Below are 16708 nucleotides of genomic sequence, written 5' to 3'. Positions count from 1 at the left end.
AGAAGATGAAGTAAATATCACAGAATTCAAATCAAGAACAGCTGCCAACATGAAGGGGCAACATCAAGAGAAGCAACTTAAATCACTTAATAAATGCATGTCTTCTGGTTCAGATTGTATACCAATTAGGTTCATTTTAGAATATGACGACGCAATAGCATCATTCTTACAAATCGTATACAAACACTTACTCGACAAAAGATCCATATCCGAAGACTGGAAAGTTGCACAGGTCACACCAATATTCAAGAAAAACAACAGGAATAATCCACTAAATTATAGGCCCATACCATTAACGTCAATATGCAGCAGGATTTAGGAGCACATATTGCGTCTGAACTTTATGAATTATCTCGGAGGGAACAGTCTATTGACACACTGTCAACACAGGTTTAGAAAAAATCGTTCTTGTGAAACACAACTAGATCTTTACTCACATGAAGTGCTGAGTGCTATTGACAAAGGATTTTAAATTGATTCCGTATTTCTGTATTTCCAAAATGCTTGAGAGACACTGTGCCTCACAAGTGGCTTGTAATCAAATTGCACACTTATGGAATATTGTCTCAGTTACGTGACTGGACTCTTGATTTCCTGCCAAAGACATCACAGTTCACAGTAAATTACAGAAAGGCATCGAGCAAAACAGAAGCGATTTCTGGTGTTCACAAAGGTAGTGTTACAGACCCTCTGCTGTTTCTTACTTAAATAAATAATTTAGGAGACAGTCTGAACACAGCAGCTGTCTTAGGTTGTTTGCAGATCATGTTGTCATTTATTCACTAGTAAAATCATCAGCAGACGAAAACCAAATGCTACAAGATTTAGATAAGATATCTGTATCGGGCAAAACTTGGCACCTGGCTCTAAATAACAAAAAGTCATCCACACGTGTTCTAAAAGGAATCTGTTTAACTTCGGTTACACAATACATTAGTCTTATCTAAAGGCCGTAAACTCGACAAAATATGTAGGAATTACAATTATGAACAACTTAAATAGGAAGCAACACACAGAAAATGTTGTGGAGAAGGAAAACCAAAAACTGCAATTTATCGGTAGAACACGTACAAAGTGTGGGATATATTGTACTCCGAAGCTTGGGAAAATACTGAAACTCATCCACTTCTCATTCTTTCACTGTCATGTTCCTCTTTGACGTAGGACCACGAATTCAGAGACAGGAAATATTTGTTATCTGGTTGTTTTAGCTCTTAACTTAGACTAAAATGTTTACAGAAAGGCAATGTCGTCTGAAGTCAAACAACTGTAAGCTGCTACATAATGTATGCATTTGCTGATGCCACTTTGCCATGAAAAAGTTGTGTGGAAAACCTACTTTACAACTTTAATTTATTTCTTCAAGTTTGCCGAGAGTCTATTAGTCTCTAACCAGGGTCAACATGTCAATCCATGGCCTACAGTTCTTTTCCAACAGAACTGCAAGAAATCATACACTGGAGGCTATAAATTACCTACAGTATATTAATTATATTTGCTGGAATTTGTCTCTTATGTTATGCACCACATTATTTCTGAATGTACCTTGCAATTTTAGTTTATAAAGAAAAATGTGTTGAATACTGGACGAATGTTGGCTATGAGAGATATAGACCAAAATAGGAAATTGCTTAATGAATCACGTAGCAGTGTTCACACACCACCGTGACTTACCAGACCTAAATAAGGAGCTAATACTATCCATCTCTTTATCTTTGGGTCATGGGGGGGGGGGGGGGGGGGGTTGGACAAGGCGGGGAGGAAAAGCACTTTTACATTTGAACCCAATACTCTGCATTTGTTGGGAGGGGAGGAGGGAGGCACTTACCACTCACCACTCAGACCCACTTCTTTGTAATGTGATCTGCCATCAGAATAACACATAGCCTACACTGATTTTAATTCTCATTGAGCACTCAATTTTTCTTAATTGATCACCCTTAATAAAATGGTTTTTCTTGGACTCTCTCACTACGAGCCTAAAAACCACAGGATTATGAAAGGAATTTTTAAGGGACAAAATGCAATGTTTATATGTATTTGAAACTGGTGTTACTAAGTGTGTTACCCACAATGATTCTCATATATTTCTTAACCCCATTCATTATCAGCTCTGATAATTGTAAGCTCAATTATTGCATTAATATTGAAGCTGTTAATGTTCTTATACACATTTTGATGATTTGTTCAGACACTGGGGGAGGAAGAGGAGATTAATGTGTTAACGTTCTGTCGACGAGGTCATTAAAGATGGAGCACTAGCGCGGATTGGGAAATGAAAGAGAAGGAAATTGGCCATGCCCTTTCAATGCAACCATCCCAGCATTTGCCTTACGTGATTTAGGGGAGTCATGGAAATCATAAATCAGGATGGCCCGACACTTGTTTGAACCATCGTCGTCCTGAATGAGAGTCCAATGCTAAATATTGCTCCACCTTGCTTGGTGAGACACTGGAGCCATTTATCTGATGAGACAATCAAATCCTTTTTTTTTTTATGACCACCCTTAAATTTTTCTCTACCTTCTTGTTTACTGTAAGAATGCTGCCACATTCAAATAAACCGATGGTTGATCGACTAATTTAGACATCTGTTTCACACATGCATAAGAATGTTTCAAATAGTGACTGTTAAAAATATGTTATGTGAGAAAGTAAATCTTTTGTTTGGAGAATCTTCATGTCTGAGCTGAGTAGAGAAATGCATGATAATTGAAATACAAACTACACAGTGTGTTTTGTGCACTCAAACATCATTTTTATTCTTTTTTTTTCGCTTAACACACTGGCTCTAAGATACTTGGAAATTTTTGGCTCATTCCACTGATTGTACTCCACCCATGAACTTCTATAACTTCTAATCAATTTTATAGAGCTTCTCACAGGGTGGTTTTGCAGAAATGCCATCTTTCAGTACCAACTATCTGTTGCGACTTTTGCCCGATGTTTGTGTCAAACCATACTGATTCTACTCAATTAGTATTGGTTATAGCTCAGCTTCTGCCAACTGATTTCCATTTCCCATTGTTTACGTATCATAAGCTTTAAAGGCTTCACTGTCACTTATAAAACAGTAGCTTTGTATCTGTTTTGTCAACAATTTATTCATTTCAAAAGCCCAGAAGGCTAATTTTTTAGATTTTTTCCTTAAGAATCATTGAAGTTTTTGACGACACAGAATTACAGCCACTACCTGACAACCCCATTTTTAATAACGAAAGACTGCCACAAAGAGTGAGAATTTTGTGAGAATCTACTGTGCGTTGTTGCAGTTTTAATATTTCTTTGCCCATAAATACAACGGAACTGCCAAGCAACACTATGACAAACAAAACTATGAAAATGAGAACTGAAAGGTTGTGTCATAGCTTTGTGTCAACAGAGTTGTCATTACCATTATCTTTTCGCAGGAAAGAAACCTCAGTTACTACATTCCTCCTTTGCTTATGATTCTTTATTGGGACAAACTGATAAGACTGGGGTACTATCCAAACAGTTTACACACAAGATTTTGTGTGTGTGTGTGTGTGTGTGTGTGTGGGGGGGGGGGGGGGGGGGGATGGTGAATAATATGTTTCTGATAGGATCCTAAATCAACTGTAATATCACAGAAGTTTTCATTATCTTTATCAGTGCCAACAGATTAATCTCCATTTAAATAATGGGATGGTAACATATTCACGAAAGTATGTATGGTGCAGACAATTTTATTGTAAACTAAATATGCATGGGTTAGAAGGACAATATTACTTTATTTCCAACTTCTGATTGCTTCTCAATATAGAACTGCCGTCATTTCCAGGTGCTTAGTTATCGATCTCCATTCCTACAACTTTGGGCATGTTTGTCTTTCAACACCAACTTTTAACTTCCATGTGTGTTATGGTTTGGTTTCACATGCTGTTTAGTCTTCATTTGCACCGACAGCTTTTTTTCTAGAACGCTTCCATAATAAATTTATCTTTTTTTTAAATAAAGTGTACACAACGAGACAATACTTTTACCTATGGTGCTAAATTAGCATTTATGAAGTTCTAACATTACGTCGCGTAACGCATGGGGCACCGCCTACCTTCGCCGATTCATTGGCGTCGAGTGTTTACTTCAAGAGGTCTTTCATTTAACCACAAGAAACTCTTCTAAAGTTCATAAGATTGCAAGCGATAGCTGTCGCCACTTACATCTGGGTCCACTTCCTTGGCTAGGATGTCTATTTCCTCCGGGGTTAACTGATTGAGCAGCTGATCCACGTCCAGGTGTTCATACTCGCTCACATCCTTCCCGTACAACTTCGCCGCCGTTGTCATGGTAGTCGTCGTAGTAGACGAGGAAGTCTGTAAAAAAAATAAGCAAAAAACCATTCGTAAACAAACTAAGCTATAGTAATATTCCACTCACGATAACAACTAATTTCATAAAAACGAACTTAGAGGTAAGAGGTTTCAGTATAAAATGCAGCGAAAAATCCTGATGCTTCGACGGTGTGCTATTAGCGGCAGAAAAAAAAAAAAAAAATAGTTCTCTGAAACAAGCTGGCCAACACCCTTCGGCTCTGGCAGTAGGTCACGATCAATAGCTCGGTACATTAACCTCCAACGCCTGACTCACGTCTATTGTGACTCAAAGGAGTGTCGAAGATGTTTAGTACTTACAGCCTGTTCCTCCAGGTCCCCTGAGAGATCTGTCCCTGTTGCAGAATCGTTATCTTCGTGTAGTACACTGAAGCTCGCCTTTCCTCCGGAGCACAACTGAACTTAGCGACACTACGCCCACCCGACCAGCCACCGCACGAGCGTCTAGACGTTTGTTAACAAGTGGAACGCTTTCTCGCAAGCCTCTCGCCATCCGCGAGATCCATTGCGTGGAAAAGGTCAGTGGTGGGGGGCTATCGGTGAAAGGAGCGCCATGTTCAGTCAGCACACAGAGGCAGCGCGAGTTTTTGTCGTAATTGTAGACTGTTAAAGGCGTACCAGAGGTCAGAGTTCACGGCCACTTCTTGACCCGAGAGCTAGAACGCCCGACACACCTTGTAGCAGAAATAAAGCATTTGCTCTTGCAACAGAGCGAGTGGTAGCAAAATTTTGGAAGAATGCTGTGCATCGAACAGTGATCAAGTTGTCAGTTCACTCGTACGTGAATAAGCAAGATAAACGTGTGTCATTCATTAATATCAGTACATACTTTGCAGTACGTGTTGTCAGTGTAAAATCTCGCAGCTTACAAATATTGACTAGGAAACCGTAGATTTTTTTAATGAAATGCATTTTGCTTACTTATAATATCTGTAACGGGAAATGTTTTATTTGCACACTCTGCCTTTCAGAGTGTAAGTCACATGCAACTATTGATCCGGTAAATTATGTTCACAACAGTAAGGAGAGCTAAAAGTTTCCTGTTTTTATTGTTTAAAGGACGATATTTAACTGTTCCGCGTTGCGCAGTTCTGTGCATATCTAGACGTGTAGAAACTAAACTTTTCGGCTTTGTCTCATAGGTTCGTTCGTTTAGCGCAAGAATGGATATATATTTAACGACGAAACACACTAATTTCAATTGTTTTAGCATTCATTTGTTATGAACTGGTTTTCGGCTTTTGGCGATCATCAGGTCACATGTCAGCTGACTACCTAAAATAAAGATGTTACTCTGCAAATTAAACTCTGAAGATATTAACAAGTGCACAGTCATTGGTCATAAACGTAGAACAGTGATGTGTTATCCAGAGCTTGTGATTATATGTCGCACTGTATTAATAAACTTCAGTTACAATTAGCAGTTGTTCGCTATGGTATATATGCAATAAACATTGAGACTCAAGTAACCTTATACAAACAACAGTGACGAAGAGTTAATAAGAGAGCAGCCCATAATACAGGAAATAAACACGCTTTCGTCACTGTTCCGAAAGAAGTTCGAAACACGGTAAGCCTAATGCTTGAAAATGTGTGTCAAGAACTAAGTGTCTGAAATGCTTTTGGAAGATGAGAAATACTTTATGAGGCTACACGGAATAGAAGCTAAGGATCTTGGTGCGACAGGTACACTCTAATACACCATACAGATCAACATGATGTAGCATACCTGCTAGTACTTTTTGACTCGGAAACAGATGAGTCATTACCTTCCTACCAGCCCGTGTAATATAAGGACGCAGACAACACATGTTACACATAGCAGATGATGGAATAAAAAATTCTACTCCCGACTCTGTGAGCTGCCACAATGCGTGATAATGTATGCTTTAACTTGCAACGCCACGAGTGACGCAAAAAAAAGTCATCGTGTGTGTGTGTGTGTGTGTGTGTGTGTGTGTGTGTGTGTGTGTGTGAGGGGGGAGGGCGGAGGAGGAAGAGAAAGAGAGAGATGCTCGTCCCTTACATTAAAGGCCGTAGAAACTTTCTCGTTCACATTGCCCACATTACGAGGAGTGTCGGAGCAATCTGTAGACCATAGAGACCTTCCCCCATGTCGGCTAAACAATGGCAATATGCGGAACCGGCGGAGATAAGTTGACCGCCATCAAGTGTTGGAAACTTGGCGTGTGTGCAGATTATTATGGACTGGAGACTTCGAAATTTGTGTGTACGTGATACTGCGTGCACGGACAGTCGCATCGCACTACAGAAATGCACATTATATCCCCGTAATCGGTTAGTTACAACAAATAAAATTAAATTTTCTCGTAAATTATCAATGGATACCCTGTCCGCCCCGATGGCTAAGTGGTCAGCGCGACCGGCTCGATTCCCGGCTGGGTCGAAGATTTTCTCAGCTCAGGGCCTGGGTGTCTTGTTGTCTTCATCATCATCTCATCCCCATCGATACGCAAGTGGCGTCAACTCAAACGACTTGCACCAGGCGACTGGTCTATCCGATGGGAGGCCCTAGCCACACGGCATTTCACTTGATTTTTCAATGGATATCCTGAAAAATGGATTGTCTCTCAAGTCAGATAAAACACAATATATGCAATAATACGCTGCAACAAGACCTGAAACAGACTGTCAGATACAAAACACTGGGAAAAATCAATAAATGAAACAAAATATTCTAAATTTCTGCATTTTTTATTAGACATGAAACAGCGACAACAGAGATACCAGATAGTAGCTCGAAGTCCATCAGCTACTGGCTTTTCAATGAATTATAAAAAATTTTCCAGAATTTAAAAATCCTGCTTCAGTTGTGAGATCTCTCATAAGCCCATCCTCAGATGTCGCACTAGAAATAGCAAGAGGCGGGAGATAATTTTCACATGCCACAACATACTAAAAAAAATCATAATAAAGTCTTAAAAAACATTTCGAACCGCGAGTGCACCTGATATGATTCCTTTGATTTTTTCGTTAATTGTGTCGTATCTGTCAGGAAGATTTTTCGGGAAATGTCTGTAGGCCTATAGCTTGGCTTTTTATGGCGAGGTAAAGCTAGTTCTACGAGCCCTGCAAATCCGGTTCTTTCTGCGATAGAGACAGCAAAGGACTTGGAAGAGCAGTTGAATGGAATGGATAGTGTCTTGAAAGGATAATGGAATGTAGTCGAATTAAGTCAGGTGATGCTGAGGGTATTAGATTAGGAAATGAGACACTTCAAGTAGTAAAGGAGTTTTGCTATTTGGGGAGCAAAATAACTGATGATGGTCGAAGTAGAGAGGGTATAAAATGTAGACTGTCAATGGCAAGGAAAGCGTTTCTGAAGAAGAGAAATTTATTAACATCGAGTGTCAGGAAGTCGTTTCTGAAAGTATTTGTATGGAGTGTAGCCATGTATGGAAGTGAAACATGGAATATATAAATAGTTTGGACAAGAAGAGAATAGAAACTTTCGAAATGTGGTGCTACAGAACAATGCTGAAGATTAGATGGGTAGATCACATAACTAATGAGGAAGTATTGGATAGGATTGGGGAGAAGAGAAGTTTGTGGCACAACTTGACTAGAAGAAGGGATCAGTTGGTAGGACATATGTTGAGGCATCAAGGGATCACCAATTTAGTATTGGAGAGCAGCGTGGAGGGTAAAAATCGTAGAGGGAGACCAAGAGATGAATACACTAAGCAGATTCAGAAGGATGTAGGTTGCAGTAGGTACTGGGAGATGAAGAAGCTTGCACAGGATAGTGTAGCATGGAGAGCTGCATCAAACCAGTCTCAGGACTGAAGACCACAACAACTGCGATAGATAATGGTTCGTTGTCTAATGCAATCAGGTGTGCTAATAATTAATGATTTTTCGGTTTTTGTGTCGTTTATATTACAAACCAATTTCCTTTCGGACGATTCTAATAAATTGGTTTTCTGTCGATACCAATGACGAACTTGTAATGGGGGCAGCTAAAGATAGTGCAGAAACGAGAGTGGCTGTATATTTGTTAATTGATTGAAACTGTCCTGAATGTTTCGTTTCAAATTAGCTGAAATATTTGTTACACACGCAATATTTCATTGAATTTAAGGTGGTTCAGTTATGTTCATTAATTTAAATGCTTTTTGGTCACTCCGTTTTACATAAACATGCGTACACACCAAAGAAGTTTACCTGAATTAAACATTCGATAAACAGGTACCACACAGCTTCTCACTTCACGATAACAATCATCATATCTATGGATAGAAAGGGCAAATCATTCTCGCGAAATAACTAAAACAAAATATCTGAACCCATAAGTTCAGAAGGAGATGATACAACTGTGAAAGAGTTGTTGTAGTGTGGATCATCGATTGAATTAAACAGCAGCCACTATTTTCACTTATTGTAGCCTCAAATCCCTCGCCTCCCCCCCCCCCCCCCTCCCCCAAACGCATCACGATAAGACTAATTTAAGGTTGTAAAAATACTCGTACCCAGTTTTAAGCGAATCACGTAGAAAGTAGTTTGAAATAAAAAATCGTTTTTAGTATTCCGTGAGGCACAAGGGCATGATGCGGAGAGATCTGAAAAATAAATAATAACTAATTTACAGAAGATTAACGTACAACTGTATAGAAGACCGGATAGGTGCATAGGTCAAGAATACGATGATGCTGCCTCTATGAGAGGCAAATACGCACGTTTGTAGTCAAGAATTAAAGCATCGGCCCCAAATCTTGAATTTATACAATGTTCAACACACAATTTAAATTTGGCGCTAAATGATTCCGTCGTGAGTACAATGGAACTGCAACAGTTTTATGAAAATTTATGTTTTCTTTAGTGTGTGTGTGTGTGTGTGTGTGTGTGTGTGTGGGGGGGGGGGGGGGGGTAGTGTTCGATGGCAACAAATAAATGAAACTACTGCAACTGGCAAACGTGTTTCAACGACTCTGAAGAAATTGTCTCTAAGAGGACGTTTTCCAAAGTCTGTTAATTGTTGGCTATCAAACAGAATTTCATTCAAGATTTTTAGTGCCAATCCAGCGTCATTTTAAAGACGAAGACGAAATCAGAGGGAGAAGATGCTTCTAATTTGATGAAAAATATGGAAACTTTTTATTTTGTCATGTGTCTCGTATTTTAAAGTGAGAATTTGGAAAATTTTGGTAAAATGTAGAACGAATTTGGCAATAAATGATACATGTTGTCAATTAAATATGCCGAAAAATTTTTGTTGTTCAAAATATTTTTTCTTGCAAGTAGTCTCCTTGATGTAGGCACAGCTCTTCAACTGTACTTGACTGTACCAGTTACTTCTGCTACGGCAGAAAGATAATTTTTCAAATTGAAACTAATCAAAAGATCCATAGAAAATGTCCGAGTCCAGATAAAGTGGTTTAGCAGTTCTTAGCACTTACCATGAACCATGTCATTCTCTTAACTTAGAGGATGCAGAAAAGTTTCTGAAAGGTACGCGTAGGAGAACGGGACAGATTTGTTTGCTTTAGCATGTAGCGTCACTTCACGAAACTGAAGATTTGCATCAATAGGTGAAATCATTTCACTTTTAACCTGCATTACGATGTATGAACGTCTAATGACTTCGTATTTTTTTTCTTTGAAGGTTTGTTTGGTAAACAAGACTCAAAATTTACTGGCAACGAGTCTCCCAAGCAGCTGCATTAGAAGTCACTTTTTTCTGTTTTCTTAAACTTCAAGCTTTGAAACTTTTGCATTACAGATAACAGCACATAATTGCGTCCCTAGATGCTGCTAGCAATGGTAAACACGGCAACTCGCCGTAATATCTCAGTAACAGTTCACATTAAGACACCTCACTTATTGTACATTAAAAGAATCTTAAAACTATGGCTTAAACCTTGAATCGTGTTACTTATTATAAAATTGTTTGTGAATGGATACGGATTTAAACTTGCTTTTTTATATTCCAGATAAGTTATGTCAAAAAAGACTCTAGATTTCAGGAGCACTATAACAATATATCGAGGATCAATATACTCACGGTACTGTGGCCTTCAGTTAACCTTTCGTCTTCACTCATCTGGACGTGTTAATGAGTTGTTGTCTTTAGTCTTTGAAAAGATGGTTGAGCCTCAACGATAAACGACTTAAGATACATCCGCTCTTTCTCAGTGACACTCAAGTTATTAATTCCATTGAACTGTGATTTTAAGACAAATTAGTCGGTGTAAAGAGAAGTTTTTTGCTCTGAACAGGAGGAACATTTTTTTCCCTGGTGCTGTGTTCGTTAATCAGATGCGACGATTCGATCTAAAAAGCTGTAAGAATTGTTCCAATGAACATCTTTAATAACTAGAGACATTCCTATACTAGATTCGATCAATATATCGTACCGATTTCAGACCTGAAATCGAGTCGATTCGTCGATAAAATCGAAACAGATGCAGCGACATCGAAACTAACTGCGTTCACGGGCTTCCACATAAGATTTTCAGTTAAACTATTTCCCATTACCGCTTCTTGAAATGTGGGATTGGCTCCCGGATTTCTGCTCTCACAATTGGTTTTCCGCTTCGACTAAACGTTCTACCACATCTGTCCTGATCTGGTTGTCAGGTTGCTTTTTAAATTATTGGTGAGTGTTTCTTTTTGGATGTTGTTTAATGTGCCGGATGTGAAAACAAAATTTGTATGTGGCTGTTTTTTTCGGAATATTTCGCGACTTCCAAGGTGGTGGGACGTACTAGCTCTCTTTAATTGATGCGAGTGGAACAAACTTCTAGCTAAATCACTTAGGGAGCATAGGAAACTACAAACGAGCGATGTGGTTGGGTACCCGTGTTCGACCCGGGGCTCGTCTTGTTTGCTTTCCATCATTCATTACCCGAACTGTCCCCAACACCAGCACACAACAGAAAAGCCGCGGGCACAGTAACACACATTTACGCCACATTTTACCTTATTAGAAAGATAAACATACACTACTGGCCATTAAAATTGCTACACCACAAAGATGACGAGCAACAGACGCGAAATTTAACGGACAGAAAGAAGATGCCGTGATATGCAAATAATTATCTTTTCAGAGGATTCACACAAGGTTGGCGCCGGTGGCCACACTTACAACGTGCTGACATGAGGAAATTTTCCCACTGATTTCTCATACACAAACAGCAATTGACCGGCGTTGGTTTGTGAAACGTTGTTGTGATACCTCGTGTAAGGAGGAGCAATGCGTTCTATGACGTTTCAGACTTTGATAACGGTCGGATTGTAACCTACCGAAATTGCAGTTTATCGTATCGTGGCATTGCTGATCTAGATCCAACGAATGATAGCAGAATATGGAATCGGAGGGTTCAGGAGGGTAATACGGAACGCCGTGCTGGATCCCAACGACCTCGTATCACTAGCAGTCGAGATGACAGGTATCTTATCTTCATGGCTGTAAAGGATCGTGCAGCCACGTCTCGATCCCTGAGCCAACAGATAGTAGTTGGCTTGCTAACGTCCCTATCTGCACGAACAGTTCGACGTCGTTTGCAGTAGCATGGACTATCAGGTCTGAGACCATGGCTGCGGTTACTCTTGACACCGCATCATAGACAGGAGCGCCTGCGATGGTGTACTGAACGACGAACCCGAGTGCACGAATGTCAAAACATTTTTTCGGATGAATCCATGTTCTGTAAACGCATCATGATGGCCGCATCCGTGTTCGGCGACATCGCGGTGAACCATACTGGCGTATCACGCGGCGTGACGGTATGGGGTGCCACTGGTTACACGTCTCGGTCACCTCTTTTTCACATTCACGGCGCTTTCAGTGGACGTTACATTTCAGATTTGTTACGACCCGTGGCTCTACTCTTCATTCGATCCCTGTGAAACCCTACATTTCAGCTGGAAAATGCACGACCGCATGTTGCAGGTCCTGTACGGGCCTTCCTGGATACAGAAAATGTTCGACTGCTGCCCTGGCCAGCACAATCTCCAGATCTCTCTCAAATTAAAAGCGTCTGGTCACTGGTGGCCGTGGATCTGGCTCGTCACAATACGCCAGTCACTACTCTCGATGAACTGACGTATCGCGTTGAAGCTACATGGGCAGCTGTACTTGTACACACACCATCCAAGCTCTGTTTGATTCGATGCCCAGGCGCATCAAGGCCGTTATTACGGCCAGAGGTGGTTGTTTTGGGTACTGATTTCTCAGGATCTATGCACCCAAATTGCGTGTAAATGTAATCACAAGTCAGTCCTAGTATAATATATTTGTCAAATGAATACCCGTATATCATCTGCATTTACTCTTGGTGTAGCAATTTTAATGGCCTGTTGTGTAAATGCGGATACAATGTATCCGACGAATTTCCCAAATCGAGACCTGTATTCAGCGTTATTGACTAATTTGTAAACTTGTCCCACGCTAAGACGATTGCCCAACAAGACTGGAACACTGTCAGAAGGGACTACATGTTCTGGATGTCCTGCAGACTCATTTCTGCTGAGATACGGGCGCATCATAGCGTGCAAGTGAAATGGCAAGGCAACGGGGAACCTACTCCGAAGTTGTACACAGAACAGTAGGATTATTGTGTGCAAAACGTCCAAATTTCACTCAAATTGCCCGTAAAATTCTGCCGGTTTATATCCCAAATGTAATGGTGCCAAATTAGTGGCGAAGGCTCACATTAATGTCTGGCGTCAAAACATCCGTTACATCAATGTACTATGATGACAATGTGCCTTTCCTCATCAGGACGATTTCTAGTAATTCTAAGTCTCTACACCGTTCGACCGTAATAACGTTCGATTAATCATCCCGCACACTTTTTCGATAACGCCCGTGATCTAAGGGGATGTAATAAGACATTCTGAGCGCACAAATCGGCATGGTTAAGTAATGTAAACACATTTCTTGAACGATATCCAGATTTTCCTTAAGCGTTCTTTGACATCTATAAGCAAATATAGTCTCCCTTTGTCAAAAATATTACGAAGGTTTTGATAACCTCACTTCACAGTGATAGAGAAACCGAAACACCTGATTTACAGACACTATACGTATGCAACAATTTGCGCTCGGAAAACAGATACTTGACCATTGTATCAAACCGATTCCGTCCAAATGCGATAGCGAACATCTGTTTTTCTGTGCACCGCAAGTTTGTAGGATGCATGCAAACTTAGTATCCCAAGGGTTGATTGTTGTTTAAATGACTTTTACGGTTCTGTTTAAACCAAAAATACCTATTTCGAGTAAAAGGCGAGATTATGTAGTATCTCATATTTGTATGAGCCAAATCGAGTATAAAATCAAATTCAAACCGCAGCAAAGAGGAACAAATATTCCAAATACAAATAAAAATATAGTTCCCGACGTACATTTCATGCTAGACGTACATGCCGTTAAGATAACCAATAGTAGTTTTATAGCAGAAAATAATGATAACTTCATTACTTTTTTAATACAATGCGTAACATTTTAAATAACCCCACCGTTGAGTAGCTGTTGTTTTAGCTTTCGAGAAAATTTGTTACTTCTTTACATATGGGCAAGCTCCTTAGGTATTTAAAAAATTCATAGTAGCTTCTTCTTCAGCTTTCTCCAAACGAAAGAATTTCATAACGCCAGAAGCTCTAATATCGTTCCCGTTTCATTTCATTCTCCCCCTCCCCCCCCCCCCCCCCCTCTCGCCCAGGAATTTTCGGTTTCCACAGTTGGTGACAAATGTTTAGTAGCGCGTACATGCACGACCCCTATTCACTGTATTGTTGAGTGCGTTTGTGTGGAGCACGCGTAGATTCCGTGTAAGAAGGAATTCATTTTTTTATGCTGAGGTAAGCTAGTGTGGTAATCAAATTAACAGCCTGCAATTCCTAGCGTGAGCATTGATTTCTGTTCAAATATTGGGTTGTATTTCAGTCGAGTGTTTTAGTTTCTGGCGTGGAATCGTTACCGTCAATGTTTTCGCCTTTGTTACTCTTGCGGGCAATATAATAAATCTGGGATGTTCGTAATTTCGTCCTCCGTGCAGTTCCTATTTTCGTCCCGGGGACGAAACTAGGAACTTTTATTAACCACTGATTTTACTCGATATTTATGAAGTGTACTTCATTTTATATGGGAAAACGCAAGGTGAGATAAACAGATTCGATGCACAAAATGCTTAGTTTGTTAGCACGAAATATGCTGTTCACCTAAAGAGACATTCAGATTCATGTGGTACACGTCACTGGAAGCCTGAGAAAACTAGAATAGATTGTTCATTCATGAATTCAAGTGATCCATAATATTGAAACTTCCTGGCAATGTTAGAAAGGAGAAATGCATTTAAATTAATTGTACCTTAGAGAATTTTTATGGGGAACGAAATTATGAAAACTTTTTAGTATTTTTGTTTTGGCTCTGTAAACGTTTATGTCAAAAACAGGCTTTAATATATTAACAGTTTAATTGTAACTTGCCTTCAGCGGAGGATAAATTCGGGAATACGTATAACAATTTGTAGCGTTTTTCGTAACCTTCCAAGCCTTATACAGGTGACGAAGTTTCGACCCTTGCCGTAGTCTGCTTCCGGGTATTTTGCCGATCTGTTGTTTACATTTTCCTCACGATATTCCGGTGACCGCCACAGCCTGTCTTCTGGTGCTGTCAGTTTTTGCTGTTGTGTGTACTCTTTGGTTGGAATCCAGGCAAACTTAACAACTGCTGGTTTTTTATAGCCGAGTTCGATTCCCGGACGCCTAATACACCTGTTGATGCTCTTTTGTTTCTTAGAGCTGGCACTGACATTCCATGAAACGCAAATTGTCTCATCGTCTTACATTTCTGATGGATGCGATGGTCGGAGAGATCCTAATAAATTGAGTGCGAAGACCGAAGCGTTGTTTAGATTGAAGCGCCAAATCTATTTACGTTATTGGGTTTTCTGGCATCTCTATTTTGATAAACGCCCTAATTACGCTGCCCCAGAATCTTTTGCACCGCGGTAGTGGTCTCATTTCACGATTACATTCGAGGCAGTGCTCGGCGACAGCCGATCTGGTTGATTGTCTTAGTCGGTTGTGTTGCTAATATCCCCTGCGCGTCTCTTGATAGTCTGCTCCACAGAAGACAAGCCACATTCGCAACGAATGCGATACACACCCGGCTTTCGGTGACTTGGATCGTCTTTAACATTACGAACAATACTTTTTATCTTACAAGGGGACTGCACGAACTCCACCTATTTCATGCAAACTTATAATATATGCATCACTTGTACAAGAATGAAAGTGACGGGAGCTCCAGATGGCCAGACTGATCCAGAAAACTAGTACCCTTGGCTAATATATACTGAAGATCCAAAAAAACTGGTACACCCGCCTAATATCATGTAGGGCCGCCGCCGCCCCCCCCCCCCCCCCCCACTTCATCACTAACCTGGAGATGCTGTGTCCCATGGCTCGTGCCCCCACTTTATCACCAAATTCGAACTCACGTAAATCTTGATAACCTGCCGCTGTAGCAGCAGTAACCGACCTAACAACTGCGCCAGACACTATTTGTCTTACACAGGGGTTGCCGACCGCAGCACCGTAATCTGCCTGTTAAATATTTCTATTTCAATACGCATTCCTGTACCAGTTTCTTTGGCGCTTCAGTGTAAATGGTGCATCTGACAGCACGAGGGTCGCTCATCCGCAGTTACATCCTTCAATTCGAGAACTACGTGCCTAGCTGGTCTGACAGATGTGAAATAGAGAGTCGCTATCGAGTTTAAAAGTGTTACAATGTTTAGCGAAGGGAGAGAAATTTACCACTGCGAGTAGCGCAGTGGGTGACCCTCTTTGATCACCGAAGAATTGATGCGCTGCATCGTTCCAATAATGAATAACGATTACTTTGTCAACGCATTTTCAAAAAAAAATTCACTATCCTTATACGTGTCCTGTTCTGTGCTTGACCACATTCGTCAAGCTCGGTCCACCTTCACCGCTCGTCTCTCGCGATTCGACGCATGCGTATTCTGGCTGCAGTAGCGCCGCCGTTCCTAGCTGGTCGAGCTGACCCAGATGGGAGTCTGATGGCGGCGGTAAGGTAATTATTCGCCGTCCTTGGCGTGCGGAAGAAAACCGGGCCTTACGTTAATTAAAGCACCGCGAGGCGAAAGTCGCCCGCAGCATCCGCCGCTTCTTTCACACGAGGCCCCGGAAACTTTCGCTTGTATCTGGTTCGACATCGCGCACCGCAACAGTATACAGCAGAAGGCCCCCCTCAGTTTCCGATAATTCTACGCGAAGCACAAACGGCAGCTCCGCAGAGCGGCACCGGGCGTAGTCTATTACTGGCAGATGACCGATAAGGAAGCAGCTCATTACCATGTAGG

General features: G+C 40.8%; 1 protein-coding gene across 7 annotated transcripts in view; it reads right to left on the bottom strand.

Annotated features, from left to right (window-relative positions):
- The window catches only part of LOC126293746 (tropomodulin), a 633877-nt gene that overhangs the window by 49035 nt on the left and 568134 nt on the right, over positions 1-16708 (bottom strand). For 5 of the 7 annotated variants that reach the window (XM_049987099.1, XM_049987100.1, XM_049987098.1 and 2 more), the window contains exon 2: positions 4182-4334. In XM_049987099.1, coding sequence (XP_049843056.1) covers positions 4182-4334 — 153 coding nt within the window. Of the gene's footprint in view, positions 1-4181; positions 4335-4652; positions 4814-10374; positions 10688-16708 lie in introns of those variants that run through there. The other 2 variants (XM_049987102.1, XM_049987104.1) reach the window with 2 other exon arrangements.

The sequence above is a fragment of the Schistocerca gregaria genome, chromosome 10 (assembly GCF_023897955.1).
Source record: "Schistocerca gregaria isolate iqSchGreg1 chromosome 10, iqSchGreg1.2, whole genome shotgun sequence".
NCBI lineage: Eukaryota > Metazoa > Arthropoda > Insecta > Orthoptera > Acrididae > Schistocerca > Schistocerca gregaria.
The sequence above is the reverse complement of the archived record's forward strand: the minus strand, read 5'-3'. Positions and strand labels throughout refer to the sequence as shown.